At 33.2% G+C, this 19,431-nt stretch overlaps 1 protein-coding gene across 6 annotated transcripts in view; it reads right to left on the reverse strand.

Moving 5' to 3' along the window:
* Positions 1-19,431, reverse strand: part of sema4d (sema domain, immunoglobulin domain (Ig), transmembrane domain (TM) and short cytoplasmic domain, (semaphorin) 4D) — a 60,498-nt gene that overhangs the window by 33,761 nt on the left and 7,306 nt on the right. For 3 of the 6 annotated variants that reach the window (XR_009267882.1, XM_058757852.1, XM_058757854.1), the window contains exon 2: positions 13,176-13,277. The exons of 1 other annotated variant lie outside the window; for it this stretch is intronic. Coding sequence is in view for 2 of the 5 variants with exons in the window: in XM_058757852.1 (XP_058613835.1) it covers positions 13,176-13,213 (38 nt within the window). In the remaining 3 variants the exon portion in view is untranslated. Of the gene's footprint in view, positions 1-13,175; positions 13,278-17,763; positions 18,002-19,431 lie in introns of those variants that run through there. 2 more of the 6 variants (XM_058757853.1, XM_058757855.1) reach the window with 1 other exon arrangement.

The raw sequence follows: 19,431 nt of genomic DNA on the forward strand, positions 1-19,431 counted from the left end.
ACCACTTACCTGAAAAATATTTTGTATAATTTTTTTAAGCGCAGTTATCCATCTTTATCTACTTAAGAAACAATATAACATTGTCCAGTTTGTCAACTGAAACTAAAACAAAAAAGCAAAATGTCACATTTATCATTTATATAATATTAATATTACAATTTACGATATATATGACAATATATTTAATATATATTATAAAAGAAATATATATAAACAGAGGTCAACATCAAAACACTTCTCAGGATGAAATATATAAAATATATAAAATATGAACACTGTATTTTTAAAACTATTAACAAGTTGATAATTATTGCCATTATACTGATATAAGAAGCATATCAGTACATAGGCATATGTATTTGTAAAGCAATAAACAGTAATCCATCTTCATCTACTGAAGAAACAATAAACATTGTCCGGTTTGTCAACTGAAACTAAACAAAAAAAAAAAATAGACTGTTAAGATGTTATGAAGTTTCTAAAAGAGGCAATTAAAGCCATTGTATATACATATACACACACACATACATATCATTCATAATATTATATTTTTCAAAAACGCCACGTTACGTTTTGACTTGGAGTTAATAATTAAACCTTTATAGTGAAAACAAACGCAGCTGTACAGAAAGATCTGGATGTGGCACTGAGGGCAGTTTGGTGCGGTTTTAGAGACTTCATAACATCTTAACAGTCATAAAACACTCAAGCAGACATTAAAGCGCATCTCGGTTTGGACTGAACTGCAGTGAATCTGCCTCTGTTCACACAATCAACAGGGGAAACAATGCGTCAAATTTGAAGCAAAGCAATCATAGAGATAGAGATGTGAGAATAGATATGTGGATAGATGCAAGATCAGATATAAGATGCTGGATGCTCTTCAATAGCTTGACATGTTTATAGCAGTAAAACAAACATTACAAAATTACAGTTTAAAAAAAACAGTACCATAGTACTGTAGCATGTTTGGTGAAACAGCATGAGTCTGAATGCAAATGTCATGATACCATCCTCAGATACAGGTCATGATTCACTTCCATTCACTTAAAGGCACAGGAAGATGTGCTCAGCAGCTTTACACGTTCATTTACATTTAGATTTGATAACCTGCAGCAATTTCCTTCAGCACACAACCTGTTGCTCATGAACAGAATCTCTCAAACACAAAAGCATCATTCATTTAAACAAGCATGCAAATACTTATCCAGTCAATAAAGCATGCAATTTCTGGACTGTTTCTGACTGTAAAACACTTACAATATAAAAGAGCCATTTAAGCATAAGCAGTAGGGAATTAGAGATCGGCCGACATTGTTTTTTATAAAAGTTACCGATTATTTATATTTATGCCATGGTCTGTCTGAATACTGGATTCTGATTGGCTGGCAGGTGTTGATTAAATTAGTTTAACTGCAGGTAGTTCCAGGTCAGTTTAATCACGTTCTATATTAATGCGCTTCCTATAAACATTGGTAACCATAGTAACATACCGTTACAGTTGAATAGTAATACAGACAAAAATAACTGTCATTTTTATCGTTACTGTCAAATATTGCAGCTCAAATATTATTAACATCTTTAATATGTGAATGCTGGGAAATGACCATGGCACAAAAAGGATAATCAACGGCTAGCTGTGCATTAAACGATTTGAAATCGTTTAATGCACAGCTAGCCGTTGATTATCCCTTACATGTCTGATAACTGATATTTATTTAATGTTTTACCTCAGTTTTCATTTAACTTCATTTTCATATCACAACACTAAAACATAGCATGTTTTTTACAATAACAAAAGCAACTATAATATTAACAACAGGCAAAAAACAAATAAATGACAAGGGGGTTTATTATCTTTGCATAGACCATAAACTAATCATTTTAAACAGTTTAAAGTAGCTATTGGATGCAAACCAAGGGATAAGTTTCAGTTGGTGTTTATCGGTTTGATATTATAAAACCAATATCTGATTAAGAATAATCAGAATTGCTTCAATATCTGTGGTGGTTATCTGGTTGCTAAAAGCACATGGAGTGGGAAACCAATAATCGGTTTTGACCGATAATGTACTGCAAGTGACTTAGTTCCTCTTCTTATACTATAAAATAATATAAAATAAAATATAATAATAATAATAATAATAATAATCAGAAATAAATGGACAATTCAATTTATTCCCAAAAGAGACTGACCGATAATCAGTTTTACTTATATTTAATCTAAGCAGGTTATTATTATTATTATAATACCATGAAATACTATTATTAATTATTAACAATAATTATTAACAATTAATAATAATTATATTTTTTATATTTTCACTTTATTAATATTAAAACATTTTCATATTTTTCACTTCAGTTGTTTACATTTTCTTATTACTATTTTTCTATATTTTATATGGCACCCTGTGAAACACTGAGCATTTTATGTATGAAAGGTGCTATATAAATAGAAGTATGTTATTATAAGAATATATTATTATTTGCCTATTATTAGTAGTAGTAGTAGCAGTAGTAGTATAAATTACTATTATAGTTATTATTACTACTACTAATAATAATACATTTATTATTATTATCATCATTATTATCATCATCATCATCATCATCATCATCATCATATTGATATGTAAATCACAAAACTTTTTCACCACATTCTGCAGCCCTACAAACAATAGTAATATCAGTAAAACCGATTATCGGGTCAATCTTTATTGGGACTAAATTGAATTGTCCATTTATTTCTGATGTGTGGTCAGTTTCCCCCTCCATGTGCTTTTAGTCACCAGATAAACCACCACAAACACAGACTAGCCTTCAACAAACTACTACATGCTTCAAAATCAACCTAACACAAGCTGAAAAGCAACAAGTAGCTACTGTGTTCTTGATTAGTTCTGGTTCTGGTTAATATCACCGAGATCATTAACCTTTGCAGAAGAAACATTCAGCAATACACTTTAATGTAGGTCAGAGAGAAAGCGCTCAAGCGTCTGTTAACAGGACTGAGTCGAGGGGTGAATAAACCAGCCAGAGACAATCACAGCAAGTCATGCGGACGTAATGCCAGCGCACACAAACACACAGGCCCCTTCCCAATTACCCATTATGCTGCATGCTAATTTCTTCCTGATGTCAGTCTAAATTAGATTCAGCGCTTCATTTGAGTGATGCATCCTCACAAACGTCTGTTTATCCGGTCTGAGAAGAGTCAAATATATCAGCATTAACCTCAGATGGATCAATGGGTCAGTAGAGGAACACAACAACCTGAGAAACTTGTTTTGGAAAATGTGGTTTAGATACGATTGATGATATTTAGGTGTAATGAACTCAGTCCTCATTAGCTGAGCATCAGAGCTACTAAAAAGCTACTTCTTCCAAAAAGCTGTAGTCTAGTGCAACAAAATGTGCATCACAGTTTATATACAGTCATAATGAAATCCTCAAAAACACTCTCCTCGTATGTGGCATGTAGGGCTGACAAATTCATTTTGAATAAATTTGTGTTTTGTTTCACCCCAAAAAAAAAAAAAAAAAACATTAAAAATCAATTCACTTGAAAGGATTCTCAAAAGGATTTTACACATTTTTGTAACAAATGAATCTTCAGTTAAATACTGCTGTTTATCATTATATCAATTCAGTTATATTAATATGCTGTAATAATAATAATAATAATAATAATAAGTATTATTATTACTACTACTACTACTATTATTATTACTACATATTTTATTACATTTTATTTTGTTTGTTTTATTTAACAATTATAATTGTATAGCTTCCCAGGAAGGCATTTAAAATAGAGAAAATAGGAATTAGCAGGAAAATGAATAGAAAATAAAATGAAAAATATAAAAAGAATATTTTCAAAAATAAATTTAGAATTCATTAAAATAAATAAACAAAAATAAATGGTATCACTCCTTTTGTACATAAAAGTAATTCACAGGTAGGCACTTAAAAGAAAATAAATATAGAAAATAAATGTGAAAAATATAAATTACAAGAAACTATTTTCTAATGAAGTAAAAAAAAAAAAAAATTTAACACTTATTTGTATAGCACTGCTTCAGGGTGACCAAAAACAGAAACATTATAAATAAAATTAAATAAATAAAAATGAAAAATATTTAAAAGAAAGAAAAATAAAGGAATACAATTAAAGAAATAAAGAAATTGACTAATAAATAATAATAAAATAATTTATAGTAATGATAATAATAACCATTCTAAATTATAATAATTATAATTAGAGCTGCACGATTAATCGTTAAAAGATCGCGATCTTGATTCAAACCCCCACGCGATCTCATTTCTAAATTACAACGATTCACCAGTGTTTATTATACCTTTGAAAAAATCATACTGGAACATTAAAATCTGTTTTGCCGCTGACACAGAGAGAGCAGTTATCATGTTTAGGTAAGAAACAGCTTCACAAACAGTCTTTTCAACCACAAAGTATTATTTCTGTCTTACAATCATTCATATTATCACAGAAATACTGGGATAAACATTTATAGTAACACTGATGTCTATAGTAGCGATCCAAATAGAGCAAATCACCTTTTGAAAGTAACTTGCGCTTCAAATAACGTGTGTCTTGATTACAGTGTTTCTCCACTATATGGCGACAAGTGACTTATAAAATGTATTTGTATTTGTCATTGAATCATTCATTCAAGAGATTCATTCAAAAATGCTGATTCATCCAGTAATGAAACAAGTATTCATGAGTGAGTCACTGAATCCTTCATTCAAACCACTTTTTCAGTAAAAATTGGTTTATTATTTTTTTTAATAAAGGGAGAACAACAGTGTGCAGATCTTTTTTCTATTATTTGATGTACCTTTTGATCTTGCACCTGGCCATTTTTGGATGTGCGTGCTCTGACCCTTCTTTTACGAGCAATTAATATTTTATCACAAATTATTTTGTTTTGTTCAGAATCGTGGGAGAATTGTGATCTCTATTTGAGACAAAAAAAATTGTGATTCTCAATTTATCCAGAATCGTACAGCTCTGATTATAATAGTAACCATTCTAAATTATAACAATTCTAAACTACAAAAGACTACATTTAAAAGAAGCTAATATTCTCCTCATCTCGTTGACATTCAGAGCGTCCTTCCTCTGGTGTTTCTCGTCCCGCTGTGGCAGGTGTCGGTATCTCCTGTCAGATCACTGACAGCGGCCTAAAATTGATGAGCTATGAGTCAAAGGTCACGTCTCTTTACAGCGAGAGGAAACAGTCGCACGCCGCGCCACACACAACATCCGGCGATAGAGCCGTCAGTCACGCTCAAACAGAGCCGGAGGAAGTGAAGATGTCACGGGTCGCCCTCTTCATTATGGAGGACTGCTATTATTCAACACTGCCACGACTATTCGATTGTTAGCGAGCAGATCGGAGAACAAACGCATGTGATTGATAAGAAGACTACTGTGGCACTACAAAACAAGAGCATGATATTGTTATATTTCAATATCTCACGCAAAGCTCTCAGGGGAGACAGAGATGAGTTATTAATCAACTTGAGTTTCCTCGTCCATGAGAAAAGTCTGAAGAGTTTGGTCATGTACTCACCCTCATTTGAAGACTTCCTTCTATTTTAAATTTATATTTCTGCTGAAAATCTTCCCTTTCAGCATAAATCTCAAAGTTTGCACTTGATTTAATTCACAACATTCAAGCATGTCGTGTGTCATTATGTGTGTTTTCATGACATATACAAGATTTGAGGGCTATAGTTGAGGGTAGAGCTGCACGATTAATCCAAAAAAAAAAAAGCAAATAATCAAATTTTCCACCAAGCATTTTCCACCAGAATAAAAGCTTGACGAAGACATTGACTATTAGTATTGTAATTTTACAGTTGTACTACATTTATCATAATGATTATATTTTTGTTTTATAAATTTTTTATAAATATTTGACAGTGACATTACAATACAAACTTCTTATTTAGTTTAATATTTGTATTTATTTATTTATTAATTATTATTATTTATTATTATTATTATTATTTCAAATATTATTATCAGTGTTTTTTTTTTACTTTCTTAGTACTATCTTTCTATATTTTTCAAATGCCACCCCACACATTATTTTATAATGCATTTTATAATTATATTGTTATTATTAAATATTCTATATTTTAGAAATTTGAATTATTACAATATGAATTTCTTAATATTTATTTTATATATAATTATAATTTTTTAAATAATTATTTATTATTATTTATTTTATTTTTTAAATTACAATTTCTCTATATTTTTCATATTCCACCCTGTGAAACACTTTGAGCTGCATTTTATTGTACTATATAAATACAATTATTTTGAACACAATAATAGCATATTTTATATAATCATAAGTTTTTGGCTAAATTGTGCAACCCTACAAACAAGAACATGTTTTTTAAAATAAAATTGCATTTTAAATTGCAATTGCTATTTCAAGAAATCATGCAGTCCTAGTGAATGGCACAGATTTTCAGTGAGCAACTTAAATTTCACTCTGCTTCTCATATAAAGTAATCACGTGACACTGAAGACAAGTCATGTAAACTACTCTTTTTGGTCATTTTTAAAGCTAAATGTCAGCCAAAGTCCCCATTTATTTCCATTCCACGGATAAAAGCAGCATGAACGATCTGTCTAAAACCTCCTTTTGTTGTTCCACAGAGGAAGAAGTGATTCAACAAAGCAACAAATGACATTTATTATCCTCTCGAGCAACTCCAGATTTCCTAAAGACTTCAGGCAACAATTCATATCTGTAAACGATTCAGTCTCACATCGCAGCTGCTTGCCGTTTGTTTGCACTGAATCAGAGATGTTACGGCAGCCTGGAGCTTACGGGTCAGAGGAGCTTGACCTTTGATCTACGCCTAAATCAGGGTCACATGATCTCGACTGTTCATATGCTGATTGGATGCTGATCCAATAAATGCTTTAATAATGCACTTGCGAATGTGATCTGGATTATTTTATAATCTTTGATGGACGCTGATGAGAAACAGTCTAAATCTAAGCTCCCAAAAAAACGTTTTGCTCCAAAAAAAAAAAAAAAAAAGCGGCCGCCATATTTCCAGGAAAAAAAAAAAAAAAAAGCTTTTAATTTGCAGATGTAGGGCTACAGTGTGAACTGGATTACAGGGGTTTGTACTGAGAGTGATGGGATTTCTGTTAACTGCGAACAAGAAGCCAAATCTGCATTTACAGACAGAAACAACCAAACCCTCTTCCTCACAACACACATAAAACCATATGATCCATCACAAAACAACATGTTCAAACAGCAGTGTGTGTTTGCTAAGAGAAGAGGACCATCTGAACTCATCAACTCTTGACCATTTACCATGATTTTATATAGTAAACAACTAGTATTTGTAGAAATATCAGCAGTTAGTTCTCTTCTCTTTCTAGTAAACACTGAAGTGTCATGACCTTGAGCACAAAGGCATGTAATGACTAAATTACCTCTTAAAACATCAACCCTATTACTGCTGTTTATTTAATATTTTATTATGTTTTATATTATTTATATTTTTATATTTATTTTAATATTTATCTTTACTTAGGTTTTCAAAATATTCAATTTTTTTGAGATGCAAAATACAATTGAATTTTTTTTTCCATTTGTGACACTTGCTGTTCATTTAATTTTGCATTCAATTAATATCGATTTTTTTTAAATAACGTTCAAATATTTTGAGATGGCACAATGTAATTAAATTGTATTCATTCAATTTTTATTTTATTAATTTAATATTGATTATTTTATAATATTAAATGGCACCATGCAATTAAATTTCTATTAAATTATATGTAATTTAATATTTATCAATCTAAATTTGATTAATTTAATATACAATTTAATTATTTAGATTTTTAAAACAAATTGTCAAAGTTCAAACTTTTTGAGATTGCACATTGCAATTTAATGTTTATTTATTATTTAATTTTTGTACTAATTGAATACAGATTTATTTTCAAATAATATTCAAATTTTTCTGAAATGGCACAATATAATTACATTTTTATTAATTTGTGAAATATGCATTCATCAAATAATTTTAGAAATTTGATGCCATTTAACAACTCTTACTGTCTTTAAGAGAAAATATATCTTTAAAAAAACCCTCTAAAATCACCTTTTTGAAATGGAAAAGACACAGAATGTTTAATTACATATAAATTATTTTCTGAATTTAACAGTCTGGTCAAATCCAGGCAGACAAAGTGTGTGCTGACTAGTATCCAAGTATATTTTGTATAAATTATAGACTAAACCAGATATAAACATGCATTATTTATCTTCTTTCTTGGTACACAAAAGCAGAATCTCCAACATCAAAGTGTTATTAATGTATTAGAAAAAGTATTTTTGTTGTTTCTCTTTAGAAGACTTGGAACATGTTTATTGTACACTTATTATGTTTTCCTGTCCTTTAGGATCTTGACAGCCCACGCTCACTACTAGGGCTGCAACAACGAATCGATTAAATCGATAAAAATCGATTACTAAAAGCGTTGGCAACGAATTTCATAATCGATTCGTTGTGTCGCGCGACGCGGAGACGTTTGATTATTAAAAAAAAAAAACTTTAGTTGAGCGTGGAGCGGAGTGAACACACTCGGTCTCTCTCGCGCACGGATGGTAGCAGAGTTTGGCGCCTCAAAAAAAAAAAAAAAAAAAACGAGCGGAGGTAGAGGAAAGATACATGGCGGAGGCAGAGAAATCCGTGCGACCCAAGTCATCCAAGGTGTGGGAGCAGGGGCGGCGTTTGCGTATGGCAGAGTATGGCAGTTGCCATACCCTAGCCCAGTCAGGTGCTGTGAAAAATTATCCAAACTTGAGTCGCTTATAATTCGTTTTTATTATTTTAAATCAGAGAGTTTTAAAAATAGTAAACCAATGATAAGCATTAAAATAACTCGTCAGTAAAACTTCGTAACGCCATTGGATCATCGAGCTCTCAGCGAGACCTCGTAACTTCACCCGCCTCCGTTCAGATTGACGCGCCGCGCACAGCCTGGAGAAGATGAGATCTCTGCTTTTTCGCAATGCAAGGGTGAATAAATAATTGGTGTTTGAATAGTACAGCGTTTTCTTTACTCAAACACTATGTCAGTAAAGGATAATGTTTTTGTGTGTTTGAAGAGTGGAGAAGAATTAGTTATTTGCTGTCTATATACGTTTTAAATATCCTGTGCATTATGTGCATAAGCGCTTAATTTGAGATTTTGGCCAAGTGTATTAAACAACAAGAAAAACTAAGCGCCCATATAGCTACAATCAAAGTTATATAACCTGTAAAAGTTGATGAAAGCATAATGCACTTGCTGCTTCAGATAACAGTTACAGCCGTTCTAATGACAGACAAAACACTCCATCTCCGTCATTCTCTGGTCAAAAACATTGTTAACTCCATTTGAGCTTGATTTTCATATAATGTTAAGTGCAAGTGTCTGATACAATACCAACGCTAACGACGCAGTGTTGTTAAATTATTTAATTTTTGCACCCCAAAAAGTCTATATATTTGGCAGATGTAAAGCATACATGTGTATGTTTTTTGTGTTAGTCCATTTTTATTTTATTTTATTTTATTATTATTATAACAGCTCAGGGATGTTCAAGGAGCAACATGTTGGTGCACTTTCTAAAGATTTTAGTTCTGTTTTTGAATAAAGGGTTGGAAATGAATGCTTTTCTTTTTTCTAAATCCGATTCATCGATTAATCGAAAAAATAATCGACAGATTAATCGATTATTAAAATAATCGTTAGTTGCAGCCCTACTCACTACACTACATCACATCTGTATTTGGAGAAGTTCAACTTGGAAATTCAGCTTGTGCTGGAAATGTGCTTGACTGAACAAAAACTAACCAAACAATCCTCCTTGCTTTACAATTCACATTCAATAACTGAACTGTCTAAACTAGCACAAGTAGAAGAAAAAGACAGTCCTCCAAAAAATCTCTGTCAATATTAACTCAGACACAAGACAGAGAGAACGAGAGAGAAAGAGAGAGAGAATGGGAGGAAGACAGACTCACATTCAGACAGACATGAATCTCAAGTAGTTTTGTGTAGAGCGTCTTTGTTCCGGAGCCGATGACAGCGAGCATCTCTCATTCTCGTACTCTGTGTTTTCTTCACGTCTTTTTGGCAGCACATTTATCATTCCTCCACACAAACAATTGTGCTGCAAAACCCACGAGTGCAGGCAATACAAAGGACGGCTGGATCGGGGGCCTCCAATCAGACGCCCCCACTGGGTTGCTAGGTTACCTTTGATCTTTTTCAACAACTCGTCAACAAGTTTGACGCTTTCAGAAGTCTCCGAGGAAGGCATGATAAAACTTCTACATTTAGAGTAGTCTTGACAAGTGTAGTCTTTTAAAGTGTGAAGTTGATAAAAGACCACATTAGTTTAATAAATAATATAATTAATAACTAAAATAATATTTAACAGTATTTATGATACTCAATAATAATTATAACAATTAATAATATTATTAATAATTAATATGAATACAATTAATATTGTCATTGTGATTTGTAATATTAATAATTGTTAAGACCATTATGAATATATTATATGAACTAATTAATAATAAATATTATTATTATTATTTATAATATTATACAACTTTCCCAGGGTTGTTAGTTAACTAAACTGAAACCATAAAAGAAACATTTGTTACTTGAAATAAAATTAAAATTAAATATAAAAACATAAAAGTAAAAATTTACATGAATAAAAATATATAAACATGAAAAACTACCTAAAACGACAAAACACAACAAAATTAACATTTATCAAATTACAAACTTTAATAAAATACAAATAAAATAATATAAAATTTAAAAAATATTCAAAATATTAATACATACAATTATAACAGTATCTCACCAATACTAAATTTACCCCAATATCTAAATATAATAATAATAATAATAATAATAATAATAATAATAAATAAACAGTAATAATACCATTACCATTACAATAATGGAAACTTTGTTCTCTTTTTTTTTTGCTGTAAACATTTTATAATAGCAATAAGGAAATGGAGATTGTGCTGTATTGTCAATATACTGTAGCTCACTGCATGTCATGCTTCATGCCTTTTAGTCACAAGTCATGACTAAATTCACAATATAGCATAATATACTGTACATAACTGAATAAAAATGAAATTCTCCAAACTAAAGATCTAGTTACTATGAGACGTATCCTCAAGATCTGTCATGCAAACTGAACCACCATCTAAAACAGACAGCAAAACTCTGATTCAGGACTGCTATGAACTATTTGCTCGTTCATCTGAAAACCAGGGAAAATGCATTAAATGATGACGGTTTCAGCTATCTGTCCAAATTTCCAAGAGCCGATGCAACACTTTCCACAGAATGGAAACGGGAGTTTGTGCGCATGCGAGACGGCTGACAGCCTTCAATCGCTAACAGAGACGTCAGCGTGGCTGACAACTTCATTTGCCGTCCGGCTGAAGCTTTGAAAGTCTGACATCAAGAGCCACTCTGCACTTTTACGAGAGACAGTAAAATCAGCATGTTTGAGAAGCACTTTGCTCCAAATCAAAATGATGCATCACATTATTTTCTTGGATATTAAATATTCATCAGTGTGCTTGATTATTTAAATCAGTCAAAGTTTTCCAATGCCTTGGCATAAAAAAAAAAAAATTAATAAAAAAAAAGCAACCCACAGAAGTATAAGCATCCTGCTGAGCATGAAGAATACGCTTATGCCAAAATCAAATTCTACACAAGTACGCAAATGTAGACGGTGACACTTGATCCAAGGCTGCATGATATATCAGAATCTTAATGCAATCAAAGGCTACATTTTAATTAAATACATGAGCTGCATGTTTCAGTGAAGTGCAGCATAATGTTCATTTATACACGAGCAGCTCACGATACAGTGTTTCAGCATCTTAAAGTTTGAAAACGAAGAAATTCTAACAAATTTTAGTTGCACAAAAAATAATAAAATTGCATTAAATAATAAATATATATTGATATATATTCTAAATGCATTTTGTTTAACATTTTTATTTAACAAAAATTGCAATAAAAAATAAAATCATAAAAATCTAATTGTTCAAACCTGAAAATATAGTTTATTTCATGGTTTATTTTTTTTTTTTATTTGATATAAAAGAAAAAGAATAAAAAATATAAACATATGAAAACATTACATAATTAACTAAAAACTAACTAACTTAACTAAAATTCAAATAAAACAGAGAATACAAAAAAAGTGTTTTTTTTATTTAACAAAACTCACAATAAAACAAAATCAAATGGCTAAAAGTACGGTAAGACTGAATTTTTTAGCTTTTTTAAATTATTTTTATTTTCTATGCAGATGCACTCCCCAAAAAATAAAAAATAAATAAAAAATTATATTATTAATTAAATATAGTTATTTAACTAACTAAACTGTTGAAAATTCCTGTATGCAAAAAAAAAAAAAAAACTTCTGCATTGTGCCATCTCAGAAAATTAGAAAATTATTAATAAATTAATCAATAATAAGTTAATAATAAAAAAATCTTTTTCCCCCCCAGTATCATGCATGCAGCCCTACTTGATTCCACTGCACTCCTTTGCGCAGAAACAAACCAAACTTATACTTGCACTGCATTATGAATTGTGGTTCCGACACATTTCAGAATGCAACAATAGCAATAGTCAAACTCTTTCAAAACAGCCTCATCTGACCAACACCTTCTGAAAACAGTCATCTTTTCCATTCCTTATTGTCTTCTAACTGGCAAAGGCAAGCAGGAAAGAAAGAAAAAAGAGAAATAAAGAAAGAAAGCAGGAATTTGGGCCAAACAGAAAAACAAGAGAGCAGCCAGCAAGCATCCAGCATCAGAAAACTCGACTCCGCCAAGATGGAATGCAAATCAGCTTCCATGCGAATGCCAAACGTCTCCGAGGGGCCCTTTGGAGAAAAGACCCTTTATATGCCAACGCTTTCCATAAGTTCGCCTGAAGACGTAACCCTGCATCCCTGCTAACCTGATGATAGGGTCTGAGATCATACAGGAGAAGCAGCAGGACGATAGAGGATGCATTCAACATATAGATGCGGAAAACAACTACTCACTTGAACGCCATGGCATCGAGCGGCGAATACTGATTCATTAAGAGTCTTTCTGGGGTTCACGTCTCAGGCAGCTGAAGATGGAGCGGAGAGCTCTTCACAGATCTGTGGAGAGGACACAAGGACTTTCACATTAGGAGGGGGAGATATTTGAACTTGCACACACAAAGGCACAGAACACAATCCTAACATCCTGCTTACTGCACAGTATGTACTTCACACTGCATGCTGTTGCACATAAAATAGTATGCAACGCTTTCAAACAGTAGTATGCTGCATTGTCTCATGAACATATTATGTTTAATTCAATAAGTGGTAATTTAAATGTCATTTGTGTCTCAATTTTTGGCAGGGCTGAACAAATAATGAGTCTATAAAAGAAATAATAAAGAGATGGTAATATTCCGGTTCCTTCATCTCACTTGAAATGGAAGGTCAAGTTCAGTGCATTGCATTGTGCGAAACTAGTTCTGTAGTCTTGAGTGCATTTCATTTACTTCAAATGATTCAGTGCATCAACATTCAGAATGATTCAGATGGCTTTGCTTACTCGTTTGGCTCTACAGATTCAAATCTGACTCCCAAAGAGTGATTCAACAACTCCCAAAGGGCAACTCAACCCTACTACCAAAGAGCAATTCAATCCGACTCCCAAGGAGCGATTCCATCCGAATCCCAAAAAGCGATTCAACAAGACTCCAATGAGTGATTCAAATCCAACTCCCAAAGAGCGATTCAAAACAGATTATCAGGAGCGATTCAACTTGACTCCAAAAGAGCAACTCAACTGGACTCAAAAGAGCAAATTAATTAACATGACTCCCAAAGAGTGATTCAACCCAACTCACAAGAACGATTCAAACCGACCCCCAAAGAGAGATTCAACAAGACTCCCAAAGAGCAATTTAACCCGACACCCAAAGAATGACTTAAATCCGAGTCTCAAAGAACAATTCAAATCCAAGTCCCAAAGAGTGATTCTACAAGACTCCCATGAGTGATTCAAATCTGACTATCATGAGCAATTCAACATGACTCCCAAAAAGTGATTCATACTGACTTAATTCGACCCACAATAGCAATTCAAACCAGCTCCCAAAAGCAATATAACCCGACACACAACAGCAATTCATTTTGTACTATAAATTAAATTTATTTACTGAATACTTCACAGCACAACACTATTCTTGCAACATATTTCGTACTACACTTATTTAACACCCACTCCCAAGAGTAATTCGTTCATGAATCATGCATCACTAATTCAGATTCAACACAGCCAATAAACACTCATGAGACCCAAAACTTGATTGCTAAAGTATTGCCAGCGAAAAGTAACATTGCGTTAGTCATTACTAACCTGCTTTTAACAAATATAATAGCCTTTGTACTAAAAAGCAGCAAGCAGTTACACTTAAACAGATCCCTTTGTAGACCATAATTTACAAGTACAAAGCTATTTATAGCAACAACAATTAATTGTATGATGGTAGATATTATGATTATCACGGTAAATTGTAAATAGAATAGATTTAGAACTGCTATGAGTTCTCCGGCTGTTCTTGCAAACAAAAGGCGCTCGGAGCGAGCGACACAGGGCCGATCCACACAACCACGGCTGACTCGCTCTCAATTAGCCTCAGCTGAAGGACAGAGGGGTTTCCGCCAACTTGGTGGGGGATTCCGTCGCCATGGCAACAGCGGAACCCCGGAGAACGAATAGAACACGTTCAGGAATCCAGAGAGAACAGGAGAATCCGATCTCATTAAAGACAGGAATATTAGGCACATTCACCAGCACAATGGGATGAGCAATTTATTAGCAAAATATAGATTAATAGAGACCCTAAAGCAGAGAAACCAAAGAGAAACTGTTGAATAAATCATTGGTGCTAAAAAATAGAGTGAAATCTTACAGGGCTTATATATGTGTTTTTCCCCCCTCATATCATTATATTGGAACAGATATCAGCGCAACAGGATGATTTTACAAAACAGATTAAAACTACAGCATGCTGTCAGCTTCATAAATTATTCAGTATATCAACATCAAGCCAATAACAGAGAGCAATTACACCAGGTACAGGACGAGAACTAGATCATTACACTACCAAAAGTTTGGCGATTTCTTAATATTTTTGAAAGAAGTCTCTTCATTTATTTGATCAAAAATAGAGTATAAAATCTTGAATTATTATTACTATTTAAATAACTATTTTCTATGTCAATATATTTTAAAATCTAATTTATTACTGTAAATTTTCAGTCTTCAGTGTCCTTACACTGCTTCATATTTTTGTGGAAACTGTAATGCATTTTATTTTTCAGGATTCTTTGATAAGTAGGAAGTTCAAAAGAACAGTTTATATTTGAATAGAAATCTTTTGTCACATTATAAATGTCTTTAATGTCACTTTTGATCAATTTAATGCATCCTTGCTGAAAAAAATATTGATTTCTTTAAATAAATAAATAAAACGTTTGTGTGATTTTATGAAAAATCATAACTCTGATAACTTAGTGAAGTAACAAATACCACTAATAAAAAGCCACATTAATTGCATCGCTTTGTCTAATTGGTTTTTAATTGGTTCTTGGTGGCTCCAGAGGACGCATTTGAGTGTTTTGATGTGGTTTTGTCTCCAGACCGCTTGAGGCTCGAGTCTGAGACGTCGCTGAAGTCCTCTGGGAGACAAACGTATGGCAGGCGTCTGGCCCACTTCTCCTCATTAGGGTTTATGCCTGTGCGCACTTTGAAACCCAAAACACAACCACACATGATGCTAAATATCATGTGCTAAATCACATCAAGTCACGGTTTAACATACAGGTACAAAGAATGACCATCAGGGATTAATTGAGACATTTTGACAATTATGCACAGCAGGATTGCTGCTCATTTGCATGTGTCAAACAACGCTGGATTTCCATACAGACCCAGATTCCTTCTCACCTCAGAACAATGGCAGCTAATTACTCAAACGTTCATTGATCCCTGCAGGACTCTCCCAGAATGCAACGGACCACAAAAGGTCAAAGGCTTCTTTTTCCTTCAATACACTGCTTCAGGAATAAGACGACGCTTGGAATGGAACATTTACAACACGCAAACGTTCCAGTTCTGTGGGTTTCCACAATATTTGCCAACGACCCAATTGTTATATTTCCAAAAGTTTCCAATGAGGGTATGAAATTCCTCAACGATTCCAAGAACCTGAGGTGCTTCGACTGGGATATAAATCTGCAAGCAGACGGAAAACACAAGCCATAATCAAATTCTCCCAATACATCCCATATGAATCACAAAGGTATTCATTTACCAGGCGCCATTATATTATTCACGTCTAAAACTTGAGATTAAATTCCATTAGGAAAAGGTTGCAACCAGGATTTCTGCAAAAAAGCAATTTGCAAACACTTAAGAAGTGCACAAACTCCATTTAACATTTTATGAGTGAACGAGAATATTAAGTTTGATTTTATTCATTAGGATTTGATTGCATCTTGAATGCTTGACCATGAAATTATTATTGCGGTTTGCAACAATAAGCATGACTATTATGTGAGCAACTCTCTAACCCTAAGTATTAAAGTTCAGCGTGTGCTTTGATTCCTCAAATCAAATGTTTTGTTGAGGTTTTTCCATATCAACAGTGCAAACGCACATGCTGCATCTACGATCCCTGTGCACTTTGAAGTCGGACAGATTGGGTCTTGAACAGCACGCGCGTGTGCTTTGATCTCGGCCATCACATACAAACTCTCAACTGAAGGGAGAAAACGCTGATTACAGTGGAGGTTTAAATATGCATTTGATCACGGCTGAAGGAAACGTACAGACATGCCGCAGCCGCAATAAACTACATCCTACTAAGTCTGACAGGAAGATTTTACAGACAATACAAGACAGGATATTCACATTTTCTGGTGTTTTTTGAGCAATGCTTGCTTAATGTTAGGGTGTTGCAGGTGCTTGCTTTTCAGTTGCTAATGTCCTTGATTTGAGGTATCATGCATGTGTGCAGGATATGCATGTAAATATAATAATCTTCAGTATGAACATTAGTACTAACGGTGATGCTTCACTTGCAAAAAATAAAAAAAATAAAAAAATAAATCAAACACTTAAGCACTTAACAGCATCTGTAAAATGTGAACGTACTTAACTAATCTGTTGTCTGTACGTTATTAAAATTAGCAATATGCATCCAATAATATCCAAAAAAACAAGAAATATTACTTAAACTGACCAAATGTCTTCAAACAAACAACCAACAGAACCTATAAAATGTGCAACTAATCTATTGCTTATTGAAATATGCAAAATGCATCCAAAAACATCCAATAAACATTTAAACTCATCAAACGCCTTCAAAGAAATAACTAAAGAACCTCAAAAATGCGCAAGTTCTCAACTAATCTGTTGCCAATGTGTTAAATTAGCAAAATGCTTCCAATAACATTAAAAAAAAGGAAGAAACATTAAACTCACCAAATGCCTTCAAACATCCAATTAATCTACTGTCTATAAAAGTTCACAATATGCATCCAATAACACCCCCCAAAAACAAAAGGCATTACTTAAACTTACCAAGTGCCGGTAAAGACGCTCTGAACCTCAGAGAAGACGACCACAAAATCCACAAAGATGCAAAAAAAAAAGCAAGAATCATTTCAGAGTCTGCTGGTCTCATACGTGTCTGGTTGCTTCCAGAAGTGTGTATAATTTAGAGTAAATCTGCAATTTTCTGGGTGTCATAAAGGTTGATGGTTGTGTCTGGCTGTGGATGTCTGAACTGCAATGAGAAGACATTCAGACCTCCTCCTTCCCCTCTCGTTCTCTCCCTCTCTCTCTCTCTCTCTCTCTCTGAGAAAAGCATGTGCCAAGCGTCACAGTCATGCAGAAACGGCTCTCAAATCAAGACGGTTTAACCTCAACGTTCACTCTCAGTCAAAGCAACAATTAAATATGAATGTCAGATAATAACATGCTCACACAAACCGTTTGAAGCCTCTGTGACAGGTGCAAAACAATAATGGCAGATCAGCTGGTGCGCTTGCATGCGTGTGTGCATCGTCGTGCACACTTGAGACGGCTGACAGCAGAATATAATCAATGCACATGCAGCACAGAGGGGGCTGGGTCAGTGTTTGCTGTGTTTCTATTGTTTACAGGGTCGTGTCCTCAATGCACTGAGACGGACCGGTCGGCTCTCTAACCAGGGCTGGGCAGAGTTCTGGTTTCAAGCTGATCCACTCTTATCGCATTTCTATCCTAAATTTAACCACTACACAAGGGACGACAACACAGACTGCTGAACAGAACGCAAAACTTGAGCTGATCTCACAAACTGCTCTGTGTGGATTTAGCAATTAAAATGAGTCTGGAAACACACAAAAAAGAAGAGAAAAATTCAGATTAGCAGAGCACAGTATAGATATTTCAGTGGTGTTTTGATTAGATATGCACAATATCATTATCAAACTATTTACATCTGAATTATTATCATTTACGTTATTACTATTATTTACATCTGAAGCAGATAAATGCAATTTTTTCCTCTCAGTTCAAACGGTATACTCGTTTTCTATGGCAAGTTATAGAAAATAACATTAGAAAATGAATATAAAAGTATCAAATGTTAAATTATTTTGTTAAATTGTAATTTGTTAAAAACAAGTTGATAATACAGATTTATAAAATCAGTCATCTACACTTCAAAAATGATTTTCTAAAGTTGTAAATAAAATAAAGATTATTGCAGCAGGTTTTACAAGAAAATATTATTCCAGTCATTTTATTCATTCCAACATGATACTTCCCATTTCTTTGTAATTCTATAACGGCACATGCCTAGATTTAATAAAATTGAGACTTTTTAATGAACAATAAAAATGTTCATGTTATATCACAATAGATCATTTGAGGGCATTATGAAAGAATGACAAACAGTCTTTACACTAAAAAAAATATGCATGTACATTCGTTTAACTGTGTCTCATCCACACGCCAATCATTTACCAAATTTAATTTGCCTGTCTTCCCTTATACCTGCTGGCGCGGTCTGAATTAATAACTTCTCTCTCCAAAACCACCGTTCTGGAAGAACGGATACAGATTGTGACTCCTTGTTTTGATTTTAAAGGGAGGTGTACCTGTGAAATTACATCAGTTCTGCAATAAACAAGCCCTCAGACAATAGACTTCTGACTGAGGGGTGTAAAGCCACAAAGCTATATATGTGATACGTGTCTGAAT

The sequence above is a fragment of the Onychostoma macrolepis genome, chromosome 21 (genome assembly GCF_012432095.1).
Source record: "Onychostoma macrolepis isolate SWU-2019 chromosome 21, ASM1243209v1, whole genome shotgun sequence".
Classification (NCBI taxonomy): Eukaryota; Metazoa; Chordata; class Actinopteri; order Cypriniformes; family Cyprinidae; genus Onychostoma; species Onychostoma macrolepis.